The 24,082-nt window shown below is 36.2% G+C and overlaps 1 protein-coding gene across 1 annotated transcript in view; it reads right to left on the bottom strand.

Annotated features, from left to right (window-relative positions):
* The window catches only part of DENND4C (DENN/MADD domain containing 4C), a 47,113-nt gene extending 24,249 nt beyond the window's left edge, over positions 1 to 22,864 (bottom strand). The window contains exons 1-16 of the mRNA XM_010008484.1: positions 22,547 to 22,864; positions 17,271 to 17,523; positions 16,302 to 16,371; positions 14,966 to 15,135; positions 13,188 to 13,429; positions 12,304 to 12,370; positions 10,881 to 10,939; positions 9,342 to 9,486; positions 8,827 to 9,002; positions 5,477 to 5,577; positions 4,069 to 4,287; positions 2,971 to 3,116; positions 2,144 to 2,179; positions 1,885 to 2,015; positions 937 to 1,069; positions 275 to 481 (exon numbers count right to left, since the gene is read on the bottom strand). Of these exons, the coding sequence (XP_010006786.1) occupies positions 275 to 481; positions 937 to 1,069; positions 1,885 to 2,015; positions 2,144 to 2,179; positions 2,971 to 3,116; positions 4,069 to 4,287; positions 5,477 to 5,577; positions 8,827 to 9,002; positions 9,342 to 9,486; positions 10,881 to 10,939; positions 12,304 to 12,370; positions 13,188 to 13,429; positions 14,966 to 15,135; positions 16,302 to 16,371; positions 17,271 to 17,523; positions 22,547 to 22,857 (2,466 nt within the window). The 5' untranslated portion in view covers positions 22,858 to 22,864. The remainder of the gene's footprint in view (positions 1 to 274; positions 482 to 936; positions 1,070 to 1,884; positions 2,016 to 2,143; positions 2,180 to 2,970; positions 3,117 to 4,068; positions 4,288 to 5,476; positions 5,578 to 8,826; positions 9,003 to 9,341; positions 9,487 to 10,880; positions 10,940 to 12,303; positions 12,371 to 13,187; positions 13,430 to 14,965; positions 15,136 to 16,301; positions 16,372 to 17,270; positions 17,524 to 22,546) is intronic.
* Positions 22,865 to 24,082: the final 1,218 nt, after the last annotated feature.

Genomic DNA, 24,082 nt, shown 5'->3' with positions numbered 1-24,082 from the left:
TTCCCTCTTGAAGAAGTCCAGGAGAAGACTAGGATGGCAAAATCCCTTGAGCCAGCTGACACCATGCTAGCAATGAAAAAGGAAATTAACTGACAATGGTGCTAGTTAAGTAGACTTCTTTGAAACAATTTCAAATAATTTGAAATAAATAAGGTAGCTTTAAAACAGGTCAAACTCAACGCATGCTTAACCTGGTGGTGGTGATGAAACACACTGTATTTGCACCTTAACTCCTATTCCATGGTTACGGTAAGTTTTTTTCAGTTGCACTTGCCTCATCTAGTGGTTCCACATCAGTTTTCCTCATTTTAATTAGAACATCATATGCCTGCTGCAGTGCTTTGGCCTTGGGATGGGCAACTCTGATGTAGGCTGGCAGACAAATAAACCATAGGCTATAACTATGACTGAAGAGACACTTAGCCCACTGCGGGGGGCTTACATAATACTTCTTGGCTAATTTGTGGGCAGTTTTTATCTCCTGTAAGGGTGAAACAAACAAAAAAAAAGACAAAAGATATAGCATCCTGCACCTACAAGCCATTACTAATTCAGATACTGGCTTCTCAAAAGTAAGATTTTGATAATAATTGACAAACATTCAACTGAAGCTCCCATGTTACCAGTCTCTCACAAGTCTCACTGCAAGCAAAAACTAGCATCGGATTTATTTTTTTTTCTTTGTCATTCAAGTATTAATTTTCATTTCCTTTTTATTTATGTTACAGCCTAAAGCTTAAAAATGGGTTTGACAATGAACTGCAATCTCAAACACTAATTTGTTTATTAGTTTCCTTGTGTTTCTTTCAAGTATTAATCCCAAATAGTTACAAAGACTTGACCTGATTTATAGTATAAATAGGTAGTAGCAATTTTAGGAAAAAAAATCTTACATATCAGTGTTCACACAGTTGATTACAGTAAGACTCATCTGACCTGTTTTGTCCTCTTTGCCATGAGTGCTGGACTATTTGAAATGCTGCTTCCAGCTGGGTGTCTGCTGAAGGAGAGTTTGAGCTCCTGGGGCCTGTCAAAGAGCTTGAAATCTAGTCGTGGGAAGTTTTTATAGCTACATAGATGATAAACAAAACAAAACAAAAACAAAAATACAACAAACAGAAAATAAAAGCTTTTCAAATACCTGCAGATAGCAGGAAAGCCTTATAAAGACAGCTTGTGTGCAAAGAACTGACATACAGGAGAATAAAGAACCAGAAGACAAGGAAAGAAGACAGCAAAATCCTCTTACTCACAAAGAAGACATCTTGGACATTAAGTCTTCACAGACAATGGAAACAAGAACCAGACTGCTGTCCTTATCACAAAGGTCAGGGAAGCACTGATAATGATTAACAAGGACAACAGTTTGAAACAGAACCTTTGTGACCTCCAAGAGAGACAGGAAGAAAAACATCACACCCAAAGTGTCTGAAATGCCACATTTTCTGCACAGGGCTGAAAAACACTGAATGAAAGACATCTGAAAAGCAGAGTGAGTGTTCTGGTCTTTTTATTCATCAGCTGCAGATCAACTGCACTGAGCACATTCATTAACCACCCCCTGTCATTCCCACTGTGAAACAAAGTGCACTGCAGTTGCTACAAAATACAGATAAATGGCTCAAGCAGGAAGAAAGACAGTGAATACAGATAGAGAATTACTGTATTCTGTAAAACTGGCAAGAAGTTACTATAAATTTAAAACCAAAATCCACACGGCCTCAAACATACACACACACAATACCCACTTGTAGCATTTCTTAAACTTACCAGTCTCTGGGCAGCTACATTACATGAAGGCAGGTCCTGCACCAAGATGAAACATCTGCCCTGATAACATCATAAACATTATAGTTTCACAACAAGCTGCTGTTTAACTTGTACCTGTATTTTGGCACTCGATCCTGTGCATCATCAGCAGGAGGTTCTGGTGGCGTTATGAACACTGTGTGTTCACTTTTTTGTGACTCATCAAGCTCAATCAACCGTGCATCTTCGACAGAATCTATATCAACCTGAAAACAGGTTGATATATAGAATAAATTATATTTGCTCTAATTACTAAAATACCAAGTTCACAGCCTTATCTTTCCATTTTGATTTCATCATCAGATATTCCTAAACATTTTGAAGGACGAAGTACCTTCTCTCCTTTTTCTGTTCCTTTATCTGGAAAGAGCTGGAAAAAGAGAGAAAATAATTAATTTCTCATCAACTAAAAAAAAATCTGAAATAACTGTATTAAAGCTGTGTCATTTACTGAAATATTAAATAAAAAAGACTAAGTTTTCATATTACTGTAGAAGCAATTAAACTCTTCTCCAAATAGTTCCTTTGCTGAAGGTGCGGTAATCAGAATGCTTTCAGTGTGTTGACAATAACTACTAAACACAAAATGCTAAATCTATCAAAGGAAAGTTATAAGCTATAAACTCAATATCCCATAATAACAGACTAGAACCATGCTGAGGTGACTTTGTTTAAAAAAACAAGAATGGTTTACAACAATCTTTCTCATACAAGATACAGTCAACAAGAGTGGATCTTATCTACATAAATCAGTTTTGATCAAAGTGGAGCACTATGCATGTTTTTCTGGTTTAAGTTTAAATTGCATGGAAAAGAGCAACAACAGGTGACTACTGGTAGATAATTGCATGGCTGAGGAAGCGTGATTATTATTTAAAGGGAAGACATGGATGGCATTATATTAAAAGTGTCAGCTACCGGTATTTCACATATTATCTTACAGCCTGACATGCTACAGCGATTTAATGAAAGCTTTCTGCATCAAGACAGAAAATTATGACCATGCAAGAAGATGAACAAAGAAAACGACTCAGCAATGAACACCAAGAATTACAACCCAACACTTGCTGCAGACAGTATCTACCTTTGCAACTAAAAAAGGAAAATAACACAAAATGAACAGAAGCATATAATTCAACAGTGTTGCCAACTGTTCTTCACCTTTTCTATGCAGTCATCAAAAAATGCCAAGCCAGTATCCTTGTCACTCACAAAGCTGCACTCTTCAATAAAGCGGCTGAATATCTGCGTTTTGGTGAGATGCATGTAGAACTTTGTATAGGCACGATCTCTGCTTTTTAAAAATCCTGGTTATAAAAAGGAACACACAACTAAACACCAGTTAAGGGTCCCATAAAAAAAACCATCTAAAATGTCAACATAAAATATTTAAAGTGCTAATACATAAATTATGTGCTTTATCAGTAAAAACAGCTACTTATCACTACTTGCATTTAGAAATAACAGATTATTTTTTTTTAATAATTATTTTTCACCATAGTTAACACCACTTTGCAAGCAATCACCCCAATGTCATTTGCTCACAGTGTTTCTGGACTTGTGTAAGAAATAGGAAATTACAATCTTGTACAAAAGCAGAAGAATCTACCAGATAAAAGTACTAAAATAAAAACTATGTTATCCTAAGAGGTGACAGGCCTGAAAATATTTACGACTTTCCAAACCTCTGACTAAAAATCTCTTCCCAAATGTCTCTCCCAGTAATTGAAAAAAAAAAAAAAAAAAGGAAATCACCCTATCCCCCCCAAAACAAAAACTAAAAGAAAAAACAAGCCCAGAACACCACAGCTACATGCAAAACAAAGCACCTGTGACATCTGATGTAGCATTCAACTTATGAACAGATCTGAAAAGTTAACGTGATGAGGAAAAGAAGATTATTTTTGCTGAGTACTAGTTTTATATTTTTCTGATTACTGCCCTGTTCTCTATTATCTTCTAATATATATCCAGAACATTACTGGGCTTCTGGCATTTTTCCTCTGTACAAATTGAAAGATATTATTCATTCTCAAGAGAGACGCACACATTATGCTTCTGAAAGACAGCTTTCTAGGCAGTTCCATGTGCATATATTCATGTTCTAATCAATTGAACAGTTCAATTTTCTACATTTGCAATTCAAAGTATTGCCAAGAACTGTACAACCAAAGGGAACACTAACCCTTAAGCAGTTCCTCAACCCTAAAGCTGTAACACTGCCTCTGTGATCAGCAGCTGGTCTGCCTCATCCCTCACCTTGGTGATCAAACAAGGAATCAGCAGCAGTTGCTTTATTTGAAGGTGCCTGTGTGATTGGCTTGAGGAATGTTCTGTAACCCTTTAAAATAGATGCCATGAAACGCAGAAAAGCTTCCTGGATCTCCATCTCGAGTTCTGTCATCTTCTTCTGCCAGGAGAAATCTGCCTCAATAGGAGTCATCTCCACTGCAGAGCCTTCTTGAGTTTTCCTGTGAACTAGCAATGAACAACATGTACAATCCTGTATTAAAGTTCAGTGCATTTCTACTTGACCTTATTCAGAAGTGATAAACACCAGAAATCCTGTGATTATTTCCCAGTTGATCTGGCAAATATAAATGGCAGGTTGATTATATGTTTTCCTAACTCATCCAGCCCTCTGGGACATGAAATTATGACCTCAGCTGAGTAATATTACCCCATACCCAGGTGAATGTAGTAATATAACAACACAAACAAAAAGGAACATGTTTTCCCTGCTCTGAAGATTGTACAGTTATCATAATATAAATATTTATTAACTGACTATTATAATATTGTCAAAGTAGAAAAACTAGCTATCTGAAATACAGCACTGGTTCTGCTTAAGGTAAAATCAGGAAGCAGTTCTGTACTAGGTAGATTGCATAACACATCCTGATGATAAAACCAAACGAAAAGCTGAGGTTTTCTAACAGATTAAGTAAAGGCCATAAGTAAAAAAAAAATAATAATAAAAAATTACAAAAATTTACAGAAAACTGACGCAAAAACACCTACTCTTAAGTAACACACTTTTGTGCTTTTGTCATTTACAACTTTTGTAATAGAGCCTATAATTGTCTCCTTCTCCATCACAATGCAACCTAACACTCTGAACCAGCTCACCTTAAAGAGCCTATCAACAGCCAGAAAGAAGCAATACCTGCAAAGTGTTAGGTCAGCTACTATTTTGCTCGTTATCTGTCTGACTCATTAGGCTGAAGATAGCAAGTTGTTGTTTTTCTTTTGACAACTTTGTCAAAATTTAGCTACTCAGTTGTTTTTGTAGAAAAACCGTTATCTAAGAATACTGAGTAGTATCTGCACAGCAGCTGAGACATTCAACATTTTACTCATATCCCCTTTTCCTCTATTATTTTTGATCCAAATGTGTTTCAGCTGAATCTTTGTTTAAATGTAATTTAATAATGAGTAAAGGCTAAAAAAGCTCAAATTTTAAGAAGTCACAGCGAAGAAAATAAAAGCCTAAAAAATAATTCACACCACATATGACATTAGGAAGTCCTCACATGTATATACTAGTTATAATGTAAGACTTGTAGGTGTCTAACAGAGAACTTAGTAGTTTTCTTTGAGTATTTATTTCCCCTGCTTTAGGCATTTTCTGTTCCTATCCCTTCCTATTTTATTTTATATATTTTACCTGCTGCCAGCTGTGGGTGTAATTTTCTTAAGGTGCTGAGCAGACTTTTACACGGCTTCTTAGGAAACTGCTTCCAGTTGGTGCTCTTCTTATCATCCGATCTAAAACCCAGAGAAAAGAAAAAAAGGATATATAAAATACAGACCATATAAAAAAGAATAGCTTCCATAGCCCTAAACTGCTTCATGTTCATAAAAATGTAACTAAGCTAAAGGAATTATTTTGAGAAGAAATCCCGTCACTGTCCCCATTTGTCAAAAATACAAAAATGGTAGTGACATAACTCAGACTCTCATTTCCTCAGATACAGAATAGTATAAATCATGAGAAGAGTTTTATTCAGTCTGTAAGGAGAATCTAGATTAATATTTGATTTAGAATTTTTAGATGAAGTTACACTTAGCTGATTTCCCTTTCAGAATTTTTATCAGTCTTGCTAGTGTAATTTAAGCACACTAATCTGTATGTGATTGCCATGCAAAGTCTACACTACCATAATCCTGTCATACTGCTACGGACACAAAATAAAAGTTGTTTGGAATGCAATACAAACTTGTTACTGCAAAATGCTGGTAGATCGGTTTTTAGGGTCATATGGTACACTCTTAACGTGTCTATAGCAACTCAGTTCCAACTTCAACCACAAGCTAGCAGGGACTACGAAGATTGGGAATTCAGTTCACAGTTTGAAGACTATGTGGTTGATTAAGCAACAGGGTACACTGGCCTAAAGAGATGCTTATCTTTGTTAGAAGGACAACAGGTACAATGCCAGACCTTGTTTAAGCAGCTGATATAGAGACAGAAAGAGTAGGGAGTAAATTCTGAGAACTCCTGTGCCTCTTTCTGAAAGGCAGGAGGTGGGGGAGGCATTGTTGTAACAGGGAATGCAACAAATCCTGTGGCCAGACCTAACCACTTACTACTATCTAATCTGACACTGTCACTGCTTGTTTTGCACTTTGCATCTGTGAAATGTTTTTGCCGTTGTTATTTGTTCCACTGGCATCAACATGGTATTGCCTTAGGAAGGAAGCCAAAGTTTCAGGAGTTAAAAAGAAAATGCATGCTTATGGATGCCTTTGCCCATTTCTTCCTCCCCTCCATAATGGTATGCCTATAAACAATGTAAGTGGTACTGTTCCAAAAATGCAAGGAAAAAAATCCTGCTATAAAAATAAGACAAACTCTTGAGTCTTTGCCCTAAAAAGGCTACTTTACAGCTTTCACTGTTACTTTCATGGAGGTAGCTGGAAATATCTAAAAAAGGCATTAAGGAAGATACTGAATTAATAAAAAGCCTCCCTTATTTTTTGCCAGTAAATAAAGCTTCAGTCTATCATAAGGAAGATCACAGCAAACTTGCTTTAAAAAGACACTAGACTCACAAACTGATGTACTAGATGATACCAAATTTTTCAAATGTTTTTCTTCTATTATGCAGTCTTTCAGAGTCAGCAAAGATGCTATTAAACGTTTTTACAAAAAAACCAACCAAACAAAAAAAAACAAGCAGCATCATTGCCATAGAAATAAGGAGGAAGAGAAGATACAATAGAAGTAACATTAATCTCTACTCTCTAATAATGCCACATTTGAGAATTCTGTATGATCTTCAACACAGAATGCTTTATGGAAATTTGTTTTAACCTACCTATCTCCAAAACTGAAAAACACCCTAATTTCCAAGTTATTAAGTTTCATAATGCAGATAGCATCACCTCACATTTAACTAGGTAAAATGTTACAGATGTCAAATTCCTCTGGAAGTCAAATAAGCGGTACAGATGTGATACACACAAAACAGGCAACAAAAAAGTAAAACATGAGTTGACTATTGAAAGACATATTAATTTATAAAGACAGTAGAAGGTGCAAAAATCTGTCCAGTTGAGCGCTCCCTTAGAGTTCAGCTGCTGGTACATTTTGGTTCAGTAACCAATCCAAGTAAGGTTGGTACTTGGTCTTTCTAGCAGTCATTTAAACAGACTCTTGACATCCTTAACCCCCTGCTAAATTCCCTGTTCCTATCTCCTACATTTTTCTGCAGCCCAGCAACTTCCATTCTACTTATGAACAAAATAATTCAGGTATTTTTCACTGCAAATATCTTCATATAAACAAATTATCTTCCTTGACTTTCTTCGGTATGTTCTTCTTTCACAATACCTATTATAATTACTCTTTTGGTGACAGAGTACTTTGATACACAGTGATGAAAATGCTTTTTGCAGTGGTTTTAATGGGGACCTAGGGGAGGAGAAAAAAAATGAATAAAAATAAACACAATCTGCTCCATTGTTTACTGTTTCCTTTGATGCTGCTAACAAAACAAAGCATTTCTGTAATGTACAGGAAACATTTGCTTAAGTAGAGAAAGGTCCTTTTGACACAATGAAAATTAAAGCATTCAGCTGACTCATAGATCAAATTACTAATTCTAATGCAAGTTCGTAAAAACAAGTTTGAAGTGTTAAAAAATGACATGGATGAAGTAAAAATATATTTTCACAAAGAAAAGATGTGCACTTTATTTAGCGATGTTCACTCTCATCTTGAACTAGCTTGGCTGGTCTTTCTATTTATTTAAATATTTCTATTTAGAAATTAATTAATAAAATTTCTAATTGAAACACCTGAAACAACTGAATTTTCAAGTCAGTTACTTGTACTCTCATTTAGATGTACTACAGAAAAACTGAGGTTATTCTGAAAAAGACTCCTACCAAGAATGTGTGAAGAAACTGTTCATTCAATACCCTCACTTTTAGAAAAGCATTAAAAACATAATAATTAAGAATATTTTAGATTTAATGTAGTCAAGACACCAAATTTTGCTTGATAGTTCTCACAAAACATTTGGCTCTTGCTAATTGATAAAAATGTCTAAGTGCAGCAAATGCAAGACAGAATCAAAAGCTGCCCCGAAGCACACGTGTTCATCCCACAATCCAAATTCAGCAGTGGTAGATCAAGGTGAAAATGTAATCAATGGTGGGGAATTAAAAAAATTAAATTACAAAAAAGGCAAAAGAATTCCTCTTCCTCTTTTCTAGCTTTTGTCCCATTTTCCTAATAAGCAGTACTAGACGTGGAAAAACAAACAGAACATACTACTATTGTTACTAAATTTATAGCACCATCTACATCACATCTTACAGGCAGCGCCAACTGTTGACCCTTGGCTTAATAATTTTTTATTTGCTATGAAGTATTAGAAATGTGAAAAAGAACACAGGACAGTAAGAAATGAACCATATTGGATAAAACAGTGTTTAACAGTTCTTTCTCCCGAGCATTTCAGCAATCTTTCCATCTACAGATAAATGTAAAAACTCCATAGAACTTACATGTACACCATGTTTGTGTCTAAGTCAATGCACACAATATCCTGTGGTGGATCATACAGGTCAAAGTATCGTGAATCAACTCCAACAATAAATGGAAGAGGTGCACTGAGTACGGTGGCCAGAGACAAAGGACAGAGGGGGATATATGGACATTGCCACTGAAATGGAAATATCATCTGAAGGAAAAATTAAATTAAATCAACACATTAAAACAAGACAACAGATACTGTACAATAAACCCCAAGAAGTTACGTGGAACAAGTTGAAATGAAATTGCTAAAAGCTTTGTAAAATTGTCAGAAATCTTCCAGTTTGACCATTTATTTACATTTATCTATGTTCATCATTCTAATAGTAACGGTAATAAGAAATGCTAGGGCACTTTTAACTAAATACTGTTGCTAGGAAAAATCATAATTTAGTGCATCAATAATTTTAACTTTAAAAAAGGCTTGTAACAACTGTGGAATTTGAACTGATTTCTCTCACTGCTGTACAGAACGCTTTGTACTTACAGCTACCACAGCTTCAGCAACTCCTGTCAACACAGCTGGTCTAAGAGAATGAAGGAGGATCTTGCCTTCTAGTAATACAAAGAGTAACAGAGTGGCACAGTTTTCCGGTCCAAGATTCATGAGCAGTGTGCTAAAGTTTGCTCCACTAGGGAGTCGGGGGGCGGGGGGAGAAGAGAATAAGAATGTTAATGTATTGATTTTAAAACAACAACAACAATCCAACAAAAAAAAAAACCCAGTCATTACTATCAAACTTCTGACAGCTGTTGAAGACCAACCAGTTGAATTGTGCTAGTATCACCCATGAAGTGTCTACCTATCTATTGAACAGTTATCACTTCAGTATGAGACTTCTACTGCCACCAAGAAACCTGAATTCAAATTCTGTTGCTAAAGTTAATAGATGCTATACCACAGTTTGAGTTTGTGCTGTTTATGGCATGCTCCCTTATACAGACACAGTCATCTGGCCTTCATAGCAGTAAAACATAGGGTAAAATTAGTTAACAACTAATCCAAGCACAAATAACACCAGTGTTACTTCATATGAAGGCTTAATTTAGGCAAAAATAATGAACCAGAGTATCCATTTGATCTTACAATCACACTGTCAAAATCTAATACTAGTAAAATCAGTCCACCATTCTGATAGCAACATGCCTTTACTTTCTACAGTTCAGATGCCATTCCACTTGTTTGGACCGTAGGAATTGTTGGACATTTAGGAATTGCAAGAGCTCAGGGATGTAATGTAATATCTGTCCTCCAATAAGTGCTTACATATTACTTTCCAGTTTGGTGTCTGGCAATTTTTTCACTTAAGAGACTGTATAACAGACGCGATTAAACACAGGCTTCTTCTGCATACAGAATATTGTATTATAGTGCTCAAAAGTGAGGGGAAAAGAATATTTTGGTTTTTTACTTAAAAACAACCCAAATATCAACAAAAACATTTAAACAAAATCCCATGTCACAATCATAGGGAGCTCTAGCCGAGAAGATGCAAGCAGTATCCACAGAGATGGCATCAGCCTTCAAGTACAAAGACCAATTTTTTGGTATAATTGTGAAATTCCAAAATGTTTGCACATTTGTGCATTGATTGATTTTACCCTGCTGCTTGAAGTAAATTTCTCTCTTGGATCCAAGAAGAGAAAAAAACCACAATAACAGTTTATCTATACAATTAATAAAATTAATTGCTTACTACACAGGTTCTGAAAACATATTTAAATACATGGGTTTTTTTCCTCACAGCCTGTTTCTTCTTTCATCTGAGTTCCTACAATAATCTAGCAATTCATCATTATTGCAGGATGATTAGTGATACTATTCTTCCACAAGGGACAGGTCTACATCAAAAAGAAAACACTGTGTAGTCTTACTGTCAAGGTTTAATATAATAACTAAATGTGTATTGAGCCTTCTTCTAAGATCTAATAACATTGCAGTAATATTTGTCTTCCTTCTATGACTCATTCTTATTTGCCTCTGAATTTTTCAAGTAGCATAAATTTAAAGCATTAATAAAGATACCTTAATGGCAATGGTGTAGAAACTGGCTGAGACAGTATTAATGCATCATGGGCAGAAAGCTGAAACATATAAAACAGTATGTGATTGATATAGACAACTCCAAAGTTAATACAGTGTAATATTCTAACATAAATGTATATCCATATTCTCATAAACTGCCTGGCAGACAGAACCACAATGTCATGCAAGAGAAACAAATCAGAGACAATCTTTGGGGCTTGTGTTGACTAGGTCAACAGAGGTTGTATTAGTCACTGAAGCAATTCTCAGAAGTCACAAGAACTAAGTCTGTGACTCAGTGTTGAATAGGTAACTGCTGCTAGGTGACTAAACAGAAAAGCACAAGAGAGAGTGCCCCAGGGGACTAACCTTTGACCCACAGTAGAGGGCTCACAAGTGAGAGAAAGAAAACAAACAACCCTCTCGATGAGGTAATGAAAGTGGTGCCCATAAAATGAAAGAGCAATATAAGCCAGAAATTTTAAAAGTGCAAATACGGTGCTGCTCCCACCTGCACCACCTGAAGCCTGAAATAGTTTCCTTTGCCAAGTCAACCCATCTACAGCAATGAAAGAGAAAGCTGATCCATCAATCTCCCCCCTTCTCACTTCCAGGAGATGGGTATTCAATACTGATAAAATGCCTGCAGGAAGTGTCCTGGTTTGAGCCAGCATGAAGCCAATTTTACTGATTATTTTTTTTCCTTCAGTAAGTTTTCTTTTAACTAGTAGCAGAGTGTTCCCACTAAGACTGATAATGATGAAATATTTTTCTAACTGCTGGGTCTTCAAGGTCATATCTTTGCTCTGCCAGCTCAGACACCACAGGGAGATCTATGACCCCCCCGTAGGAGGCTGAGTTAGACAGACAGCAAAATTGGCCAGAGATATTCCATTCCATGTATCTATGTAAGCTCAGAGGAAGGTCAGAGATCACAGAAGACAACTTCCTTCCTGCTTCTCCTTCCCTTCTCTTCCATCCATGGCCAGCATTCGGGAGGACTCTGTCCATCCATCACCCTCGACTCTCAGGCTGGAGCTCTCCTGACTGTCATCACTTTCTGCTTTCTCTGGCAGCTCTGGGATTTTTCAGGACTGTTCACAGCTCAGGAGATGCTGTGGGAGTTGCTCGGGGTGGGGAGAGGCAAGAGGTTTTTGCACATACCTGAACATATTTGTATATGATTGTATATAATTGTATATTTTTTTCTTATATCATTAATGTTTAATTACAGCTGTGTAATTTAGTTTTCAATCCAGCAAAGTGTCTCTTTTTCTCTCTCTCCTTCCCTATCTGGGAGGGAGCGGGAGGCGATCAAGAGCATTGTTGTTGAACCTGAGTCAAACGGTGACAGGAAGGAACCATGCTTTCTAAAGCAAGAAAAAGGGTTTGCTGTAAAAATGGAAGTAAGTGTTCTGCTCACCTGCACAAGAATTCTTGGCCTTTGTGGTGAAGGGAAAGGTATATTGTGCATAAAATGGGATATGTGCCTGAAATGAAGACAAGGTATAAGAGAACCAGCACTGAGGACTGTTCAGGGACTGAAAACAATGTTAATGACATTTTGAAATTATTGTTGTAATATGTTTTAGAAAAGCAGATAACATGTATTTACTGTTTTGGTATGTTTCAGAGTCTACTTACGCAAACTAAGACAAAGAAGTTCCATTCACTCACATTTCATATGTAAACATTAATACTGGCAGTTTCAATTACATATGCAAAAGATAAACACACTGTCATTTAGACAAACCACTAGGCAACTTAACCCCTTTCTACAGAATTTCTACCGAGTCTTAGCTAAGAGAAACGATATACTTCACTGCCAGATGTCTAATACAGTTTCAAAAGTAATATTTTTCAGCAAACTCTTCAGACCACAAAAAGCATCCTCTAGAGAGTTCACACACAATCTACATTAGTTGCAGTGCTTGGCAACACACACAGATATTAATTGCTAACACACTGAGTCCCTGAACTTAAATTTCCTAACATAAGATGCAGGACCACAAACGTTAGTATGCCTGTTACAGCTCAGTCATCTTCTGTGTTTGATGTAGTTAAGAGAAAGGTAAACAGGCTTGACATATTCTAACAAGGAAGTCACAGGAAAATCCAGTTCACTTTTTAATTCACTACAAGAGCCAGTCCTGTTAAACAGAACCAGAAAAAATTTCTACCAGTACTATAAAATCTACAAGAGGATGGAGCAAATACACCAAGTAAGTGAATAACTGAATAAATCACGTGACTGCTTGAGCTGACATAACAGCCTGCCCACATTAACATGAAAAACGTTTTACATACTTTTCAATGGGAAGAGGATGAGGTCCAGAGACAGACAGTTTGTAGATGAACATAAGAAATTTTCGAAATGCTTCAAAGAAAGGCCAATGTGAGAGAAGGCAGATGCATTTGTTGGAATTGATGGACTTGGAAGTAACCACTTTCCTTTCTACAGCTGTCAGGAGACCCAGCTGCAATTGTTGTTTTTCTGTTAGCAGCTCCCGGGGATAAGGCTCATAAAACTGAATAGCAGCACCATAAACCTAAAAGATGAAGAAAAACAGCTGAGCAGACCCAGTATTTAACAAGAGATTGGGTTAGAGCTTTCAAAGCATCTCTAATCTTTGGTGTTTGCACACATACTATGCTTTTGCTGTTAAGTTACTAAATGACTTGTGGTTCTTTTATGCAACACACATAAGGTATCCAAAGTATGCTTTGGACTCCTGTGCTGCTCCTCTTTTTCACTGCACTCTCCTCAACAAAGTATTCACAGTAATTTGAAAGGGAAGGAACAAAACTGTATGCTTTGAGAAAACCCTATCCATTGACCACTACAGTAAAAAAAGCCAACCACCCTCAATAAATGCTTTGTTCAGTTAACTCTCCTATCATTACCACATTAAACAATACAATTATTTTGGCTTTGACTTCACTTGTTTCATCAAGGTAAACAGCTGTCTTTCCTAGTATTCCTTCCCTACTTGTCAGTTTCATAATTAACTGAATTATTCTGGCAAGCTTAGCAAAAGGAGAACAGGGAAAGATGGATACCACAGTATACTTGCTTTCTGAGCAAAATACTGGCAGCTACTGCACTCCTTCTTGCAAAAGAAGTATTAATATACTGTAGAAATACTTTTTTTTGTTGCTTGGAAATAGAGAAGTATATGAATTTCCCTCATAGGGGACTGAGGCAGAATAGAAGTAGAGCTGATACTACTGAGAGCCAAAGTGCTGTTTATTAGTCAGAGAGAGCTAATCACACATTACAGTAACTCATTCCCTCATGCAGTTAACACACACACAGATACAATGGGCAAGATGAAGCAACAGCTGGGAGACCAAGCACAAACAAGGGCTCCCTTGCTTCAACAGATGTACCTGTGATCCTTTAGTCTCTGTGCATAGCAGACACTGCCTTCTGACATGTGGGCTGAGTCATGCAACACATTTTTAGCGCCCACATGTGTGGGTGGCCTTACACAGATTTGGCAGACTGTTGATGTTCTGCATCTATCACTTCATGTGAATTCAACAGGATCACTGGTCTTAGAAGCGCATCAAACTTCAAGTCTTCACATGCTATCTTTTAGCATACCCTTTTCCTCTCCTTGCCCTGCAGTTTTCTGGTAACTATTTTCCTATTTGTGTACATAGATACCTATGGAACCCAATTACACATATTCACATAGAAGTCACTTTTAAGGTAACCACAGGAAAACCCTAACACTTGTTGCTAATACATGTGGTAAGTGAACATCTCTTTAACAAGTAGGCTACATCTCCAGTTCCAGAAACTTCTAACTTGAAAGAACAGAGGAATCCATATGCTGTGAATTTTGTTTTCAGTTAGGTGTATGGTTCAGCTTACGTGGGACTAAAGAGCACATGCTCTTCCAGCTATTTCCTGTTTTGGTTTACTTCCATTTTACATTAAGGCTTAAGAAATACTATTTTACAAGTATTTAAGAACTTATTTTGTAGTATTTCTCAAATACAGAAGAAACAATGCCTATTCATCTCCATAGCAGCCATTTGAACTGAAAGCAAAAACTAGTCAAAGTATGGAGTCATACCTTTTCTGCAGAAGAGCAGGTCAGCACAAATGTTGAGAACACTGGTAGTGGATATTTGGTTTGAGAGTCCCAGCACTCAATAGTAGCTCCCATTGGAAGGCAGAAAAGAGGTACAGAGTCTGACAGTGGGAATGACTCATAGTTCTCTTGAGGATATCTAAAGATTAAGCCTTCAGAATGGGAGAAGGAAAAGTAAGCATATTTGCTCTACAGGCTCTAAATAACATAAGCAAGATATTTTCCACAGTACGGCAACATCTGTTGGTTATCTGGACTTTATAACTGAAAATCACATCTGCAGAAGGAAGTCTCTCATTTTAAAGTGAGACTAAGTCATCCAAGTAACTGCCATTTGAAAGCTGTATGAAAGTACTCCTTTTGGTAACCGCTCAAAGAACAGTACACAGAAAAAAACTAATTTTGAAGATTTTCACTTCAAACCAGTTGGGAATTACCTGTGCTATTTAAATGTGCCATTGGAATGATTTTTACTACAAAGAACGTCCTACGTGAAAGTGATAATTTATCTTCTGTAAAGACAGCAGCAATACCTTAATTGAAAACAGGATTAAGTAGGTGACTGTTCACATTTTCTGCCACTCAGTCAACATGTTCAGTTTAAACAAATTGTTTATTCATTTTTCAGAAATAAATCTAACTCTTACTGGTGGAAAATAGGAACACAAACATTGGTTCACTTTTGATTTAGCTTATTGTATGGTACACTGAGTTAATTATCTATACTTTCTGCTTCTGCTTGGTAGTTTGCTCCTTTCAAATTAATTTGGTGCACTTCGTGCTCAGTACAAACTCTTCAGAAAGTTTTTATGTACTTCTTCAGTAAAAAAAAAAAAAATCCATTGCAATGCATTTAAGTCAGTCTTTTATGAGCTTCTTAAATAAAATACTTTTCCTCATTACTTTTTCTTAATATTTTAATAATATTTTTCACTGAAATAATAGCGAATAGTTGTGGAATTGAGAGAAGAAACATATTTAACTTTCAAAATGGACAGAAGATGTTGCATTATCTACAAGATATAAAAAGAAATATGAGTAAGGTTGAATGGAATTTTTAATTATTCCTTCTCCATCACCACCAACACAAGAAATATGAAGTCTTGATTACAACTGAAATGCCTGCTAAGCCTTCTGAAAAAGCTTCTCAGCTACCAAATCTGTCATGATAAGAACTAAATTAATACAGAACAATGCTAATCCTATTAAGAATTTTTTTTCCGTTCCCCCCCCCCCCCTTTTTTTTTTTTACATTTCAACACAGCATTCAAATCCTTCTTTTACAATGTTGAGACAGACTGCTGCTAAAATTACTTACCAGCTTTATATGCTAAAGAGTTAGAAGCTGGCACAGACTTCTTGTAACAAAGGTACACACTGGAACCCCACTGCAAAACACAAGTTTCATTTTAGAATGAGAAAAGGTGACAATAAACAGCAAATAAATCAGGAATAAGCATTTGAATATACTCCCTCTTACAAACAAAGCAGACATTAAAATGACTGGTTGGCTGCTGAGCACGTGTAAATAATGAAATTGCAAATTTCACCCCCTCTCATAATTTTTAGAGATTACAGGATTTACATAAAATAATGACACCACCACACTACTGTTTGACTTATTCCAACAGAGGAATGAAAAGTGAAGCAGATAATTTGCTGCTTCACATGTTCTTCACTCTTAAAAAGGAGACTCATATAGGAATCTCATTGGTGGAAGCAAAATTCTAGTCATCATCAATTGATGCTTTTATTGCACTTCCATAAACTGGTTATTTATATAATGATTTTGCATTTTCTTTAAATATACTCTACTATTTAAAAAAACAACAATAAACTTACTTCAGCCAGAGTAAACTAAACGCAGAAGAGACTAAATAAAAGCAAACTGATTGAAACACAAGTATGCCAAGAAACTAGAAGTAGTAATTATCATTCTTACATGCCTTGGTAACACAAGCACTATTAATAACTAAGAAAAAAGTATTTGTGATTCATCCTGAGTGTCAGCATCTTCAGGGGTAGGGGGGGTGGAGAAGCATAATAAAAATAAAAACAAAAATAAAAATCCATCACACTACTCCCAAAGAGTACCTAGACATGAATATGCACACTGAGTAATCAGTATGAAGAAGCAATTCTTAGGACCAATTGAAATCAGAGCAACAAAGCCTACAAAAACTGAAGTCTCATACATGTTCTATAGTATGAAAGAATTATGACATGGTGTTGTAACACAATTATAACAGCCCTAAGAAAATAGAGACTCAAGTTTTTAAATACTCACCATACCACAATTTAAATTTTTATCGACTTTACAGAATGTATGAGGAGGGGTTTCTCCTTTGCTGGTAACAATAACACAAATATCTGTCACTGCCAATGAATTTTGGGGTCGTATTGGAGGAGCCCTTCGATACGTGATAAAGATCCGTTGAGAAGAAGCTGAACTGTTGTTAACATTAGCACAACGACCATAAGGAGTAGCTTGAATCACCTCACAGCCTGAAATGATGCGTTCCTTCCCTTCATATAGAACTCTGCAGACAGGAAGGAAATAAAATACTATGTGCATTCAAATATATATGAGGCTACTTGGACACACTCACAGAAATTGTCCACCCATTAGCACTGTAAGTCACCACTGCAGTGTTCCAATATGAATTTATTTATTTATATATATGCATGATCCAAAGCAAACAAACTGTTCTGCAATATTCATATATTACTAGAAATCTGTGGGAACAAATCAGAGTTATGGAAAAACAAAATTGATCCACACTGAAAATGACTTAGGTATAGAATTAGCAGGAATTCTGCACTATCAATTAAAATTAAGTACAGAGGAGATTTAAAATTGATAGCAAACATAATACCTGATAATTTCTTAGAAATTATTTCCATCATTAAAATGTCTGGAAAGTTGCCTTTTTTTTTAATTTTTAAGTTACGTTGTTGGGAAAAAAACAACCCAGAAAACAGAAGTCTGCTTCATAGATTAATTTTTACAGAAAATAAACCAACCCACTCAAACCTGGTAATGACTTACATTCATAGCTTGAATAATATTCCTTAAGGGGGGGAAGCTCAATTCCACAGAACAGGAAAAAATAATATGTACAGTTGACTGTACGCATAGAAAGCAGAATATATCTTCCATGTCATTGCAGTAACATTTGTATCATACCTGAATTTTTTACCCAGATCACTACTTCAGATCACCATATTCTTAGAAAAAAATAAAGATCCTTCACAACAGCTAAATGAGCCAAAACTTTACACTCTGCTCTTTCTGAAATGCAAAGCTACTAGGAAGAGATCATGAGAAGAAATGCAGAAGTCAAAACATTCATCACTACATATTTTTAATGCACAGACGATATGATGGAGACAGCTTTATCTCCCATTCCACACCCAAGTAAGCAATGGTTCAATTTACCTGTTTCTCTGCAATATGAACAGAAAATATGCCACTTTCAACAGTTTTCATCTCTACAATACATGGCAAGATTTAGGATAAGGGTAACACATTAAAACTTTTGTATTTTGTGACCTGCAGCTTCCCACGTCTATTCCGCCACACCTTTACATTAAAAAAATTAAAAAAATCAACAGGCCATGTATCTACTACTGTCCTGAAATATTTTTGGTTATATGTTTTACAGACTACTAGTAAGTATGTATTTGAAAACTTCAAAAAGTCAGGTGTATAAACTAAAGAAAAAACACAGAAGTATTTTTTCCAGACTTCCCAAACTACTGCTCATCTTTAAACTGCAATATGCAAATTTTATCACTTATTCAGATTGCACAGAACAAATCTTGTAGTACTGTGGATACACGTGAACTAGAGTCCTAGAATACTTTCATAAAGCAAAGAAATCATACAAGTTGGGAGTATATTGATGTACCTCTCAGACTGCCATACAGCTCGTTAGCAGAGGACAATATTCTTGCCTTCAATAACAGTTTAGGTTGTAAAGACTGGGATCACCACACTTTGGGTACATTTAAAACAACGTGTAGTCTCTGGTTCAAAACCAGCCCAGCACAGGTACTTCCCATCAAAAGCAAAAAGAAAATGAAAGTACCTCTCACCCTTACCAATTCCTGACCTCATGCATAGTGCTGAATTCAGGAAAACAAGCAAACACAAGAAAACCACCATCCGTGGATCACTCAAATTAACAATTATTTTAATGATTCAGACAAAAAACATTCAGAAGTGATGCATGGAATATTTAATATAATACTCTGTACATACAAAGTCCACCCTGAGAGAAGTTTAATCCTGCTTGTTTCCACTTCCCAGTACCTGCCCTTAATTAATTAGTTGTGATCAAGATAAGACTTGTTTCCCTGCTTCTATAAGTGTATAAAGGATAAAGGCCTTTATCCTAGGTACACATTTTTTGCTAGATTATTCTATCAACTTCAATACAGTTTTATTTAAAGTAAAATGTAACCTACAGATTCCTCTAGATCTTAGGTCCAAGAACAAAAACTCGTTACCTCTTCCTAAGGCTCTTCCCATTGTTAACAGAAGGTCCCTCATGACCAGTTTTACTCATTTAAAGATACACTTCCATACATTAGATTACAGTTTAGAAAAAAAAAAAAATACTACCTTCTCGTAGCTGTTGAGGTAAAAACCTTAGACCACAGAAAACACGGCTTCTGGAAAACAATTTTAAAGTAGGCGGACTGTTGCAAATATTGTGTGGGACTTCTCTCCAGCTTGACTTTTCCTCTACGTCTAATCATATTTCTGTCTCTTACAGTTCTCATGCAAAATAACTCTATATAACAGCTCTTCCCATCTCATTTAAGAGAAGGCATTATGGAAGGACTGAATAATAAAGGAACTAAAATAAATATACTAGGCAGAGGGAGGGTCAATGAAGATATGTTGTGTCAAGAAGGAAAAGATTGACTTACCTTTTATTTCTACTGCTGCCACTATTACTATTTGTCTAAACATACAAGTGATTAATTTAATCATTATTATCCTAAACTGTTCCAAACACCCAGCTGCCTTAGCAACCTTCCAATACTTGAAAGGGACCTAGAAGAAGGCTGTGGGAGACCTGTTCGCAAGGGCATGTAATGACAGGACAAGGGGTAATGGTTTCAAGCTAGAAAAGGGTAGACTTTGGTTGGACTTTAGGAAGAAGTTATTTATTATGAGGATGGGGGAATCACTGGAACAGGTTGCCTAGACAGGTGGTGGAGGCCCCATCCCTGGACATATGCAAGGTCAAGCTTGATGGGGCTCTGAGCAATATGTTCCAGTGTGAGATGTCCCTGATAATTGTAGGGGGGTAGGACTAGATGACCTTTAGAGGTCTCTTCCAACCCAAAACATTCTATGATTCTGTTCTATGATTGTCACACTGATGGGGTTTAAGGAACTATGGAAGCTGCTGGCTGTTAAGAACATCCACAAGTTTCTATTATGCTTGAAATTTGAGTTTATTTTCATTTTTGAAATACATCTCTAGTAAAGAAAAACATTTGCTACTCCTGCAGATATTTTCACAAACCAGAATGCACAATGAGATGAGTCCTTGGCACAGAACCACTACTCGGACCAAAGCTTCCCATACCAGTTTAAAAAAAGCCCAGTATTTCTTTACTTACACAATGCAAGTCACCTAATTTTTGCACTACTTAACAATACAAGAACCTTTGCTTCAGACAAGAAGTCTGATATTCTTTCCTCGGTCTTTTCTGCAGTAGTGTTACAAATTTCAAAACCATTTACACTTAAAAACATTTTTTTCTGTCAGGTTTTCTTCCACCTAAGGAACAAGTGCTAGAGCTCTCTCATTTTCCTAACTCATAGGTAAAACAAAGAGACACAAGATCTTGTTTCAAAGTCTTACTGCACCTAAACCAGAACAAATCTCAAATCTCAGTTCTTCTCTAATTCTGGAACATTGGCAAACATATTGGTTAGGAAGGCAACATAATTACTATTAGCTGAGTTATTTATAGACACATAAGCTGTGAATACTGTATTTTACAGCTCTGTGTAAGAATATGACAGAGATCTCTTGTCCTAGGATCAAACCTTTATTCTTCCAACTAAACAAAGCCACAGCAAAAGTAACATCCAGAGGCACAGCAGACAGCCTAATTCAATGCAATTGAACATCTGCACCAGGAAGTCACTCTAGCATCTTACTGACATTTCAACTTAAAAGCAGTAGAAGAATACAAAGGAAAGAGGATAGAACACAAAGAAATACAATATACAAGGACAATGGCAGGGAATCAGTACAGTACCCCACAAATCCCTCATTCTCCAAGCAGCATTTGTTTAATGAGGTCCCCTAAAAATAGCCCTGAAAGAAGTAAGACACACACACAAACATTTATCATTAATTATCTGAATGTCGAACTGCAAGATAACTCAACATAATAAAAAAAAAAATATATAAGTATATACACAACACAAGACTATGGATCCGACCCTTTCAAAGGATATACTCTTCCCCTAACTACTATATCCACTCTGCATGTCAGCTGACTTAATGAATATTTCAGGTTCAAAGATAAAATATTCCTTCATACTTGGTTCTTTAATTAAAAGAAAACAGCATAAATTAGCCTTCAGACTGTACACACATCTCTTGCCCAAACTCCACTTTCTTTCATTTGAATATACTGAAATTCACACAAAAAACCCAAACAATTTGCTCTAACCGTCTCTTGCACATAGTTGCAATAGAGCAAGAACAGCAGGGGAAAACGATTCATAAGCATCATTGCTCACAGAGAAAAGTCTGCCATGATTTGTTAGGTGTGACATCCTAACTAGATCTGTGCAAAACAAAATATAGAATAAATACTACTTGCCAAATACCACTGTTTTCCACCAATAGCTTTAAAAACTAACTCTGTTAGGAAACCCTTAATCAGCCCACTATTTGCCTGCTTTGCTTATTAGGTATTCTCTATGAAATCTCCCCAGGCATTCAAGTTTCAAAAGTTGTGGGAGACAAGAAAATAAATATGTGCTAGCAGAGTCACTTCCATAGAGTTGCATGCATACAACTTAAAACACTGACAATATCTGAGATTTTCAAACACAGCACTAGTAACTCTTTAGGAACTTACGCCTCAGGTATAAAAAGGCATCAAAGTGGTTACTTTTGTTTTCTGTACTTTCATATTAAGCATGTTATAATTTTGGATTAGCATAACTGCATTTCTGTAATTAATTCTGTACTGTTCTCTCACCTCTCATAAAACTGTGGCAGAGAACTGAATTTCTCATCTTTTATTTGCTCCATCTGTCTCTATATATGTGTGTCTATCTATCACATATTTTAAAGTTAAAATAGTATCATTCATTTGAAAAAGTCAAGTTCTCTAGGAGACTGACACTTTTTTCACCTTATTTCAATAAGAAAACACTATACAGATACACACAATAAGCAATACATTTTCAAAGACACTATGTTACTTAAAGTTTTCTCTTACTTGTTTTTATTCACCCACAAAAAGCAAGAATTGATCATTATTAAAGTAGGAACTGAATTGTTATAAAAATCTTACCCAATGTCAGTAAGAGGTGGTTTGTCCCGGCCTCTCTTGTAGCAAAGAAATAGTTCAGGACTCTTTAGACTTCCATAGTTTAAGTTGGCTTGAAGGGCTGTAGGGGTGGCTTCAACACAGGTGTAACCCTCTGGGACAGTTTCACCAGCTGATTTAATTATCACAGCAATGTCAGTAATTGGAGCTTTTGGACCAGTTGACTTTGTTTCATGTCGGCTTATTTCTTGGTCCAGAAGAGTTGCAGTATCTGTATCAGTGAGCCCTGCCACTACAAAATAGTCAGCCACTCGTGGACCTTTGTCTTCTATCATGATTATGTCAGTACTTCCTGCGGAAAATAACGACAGGGAAATCATTCGCTTTGCTTTCAAGCTAAACCCCTTCACTCAAAAAGTATGAGGATTTACAACTTTTAAAGAAATTCTTGCAAATGAATAAAAATTCCTACACAGACATTTCTTTGACAATTCTAGGGAAATTCCAACACAAACTTTGTTTTCTGTTGCTCAGAAATATAGCACTGTTGGCAACTGGATTACAGTTTTAGCACTGTAATCTAGTACTATTTTAACAAAAGGAAGTTTAAATGAGATAAGGAAGAGCTCAAAGCTCCTAATACAGCAGCTGTACATAAAATTGCTTGGCTCTACCTATTAGACCACTAAGGCTTTTCACAGGCTAAAAATTAAGGCAAGTAACCCTAACTAAAAGCATCAATATTTTTCTGCCATTGCTTAACGAGTATTTTGACTTCAGAATTGTGCTGCTTTTTCTTTTTTCTTCCTTTTTTTTTTTTTTTTTTTTGAGAGAGAGAGAAAGAGAACAATTCCAAGCATAGGCTCACTGGTTTATCTTCTGCATATTTCATCCATCTTGTTTCATAATCAAGACCTAACAGCACAGCCTTGAGACATTCAGCTGGCAAGTGTAACATCTGGAAATCATTTACAAAAATCACACATCCAAACCCATATTTCATCAGCTGATCGGGCAGTACACATCACTGCTAAGCTCCACATTCCAGATCTGGAAAGAATTGCCAATAATGTTCCCCAAACATATGATTTTTAAGTGGTGAAACACAAGTTTCTATTAAAAGCAAACAAGGCGACAGACTCTGCCTAGATATAAAAAGTACACTTTTAACTTCCTGATCTCATGGACTACCTGTCTCTTTAAAAGTTGAGTAAGAAATATTTAAACAGTAGTTGCCAAGCAATAAACCCAAGTACTTTTATATCCCTTCAGAAAGCTAGGGACCACCTTCTTGTAAATCTCTATGTTTCTATCATCAGATTTCTGGGCATCTCATCCAGAAAGCTAACCAAGAATGGAAGTCTGGTTACAATCCTTGAAAACTAGATTGCCACAGCCACTGAGGTCCCATATACCACGTAGTGGTGGTCCATTCATATTTGCAAATAATAGCTGCACCAAAATTGAAAAGTTTCTTGTATTTAGAACGTCCTAGTTTTATAACTGCAGAAACATTGGCCTCTGCTAACAGAAAGGTGGTTTGGCTGAGATATTATAATC

The sequence above is a fragment of the Chaetura pelagica genome, unplaced genomic scaffold (assembly GCF_000747805.2).
Source record: "Chaetura pelagica isolate M959 unplaced genomic scaffold, ChaPel_1.0 scaffold232, whole genome shotgun sequence".
Lineage (NCBI taxonomy): Eukaryota > Metazoa > Chordata > Aves > Apodiformes > Apodidae > Chaetura > Chaetura pelagica.
This window is presented reverse-complemented; position numbering and strand designations above follow the sequence as displayed.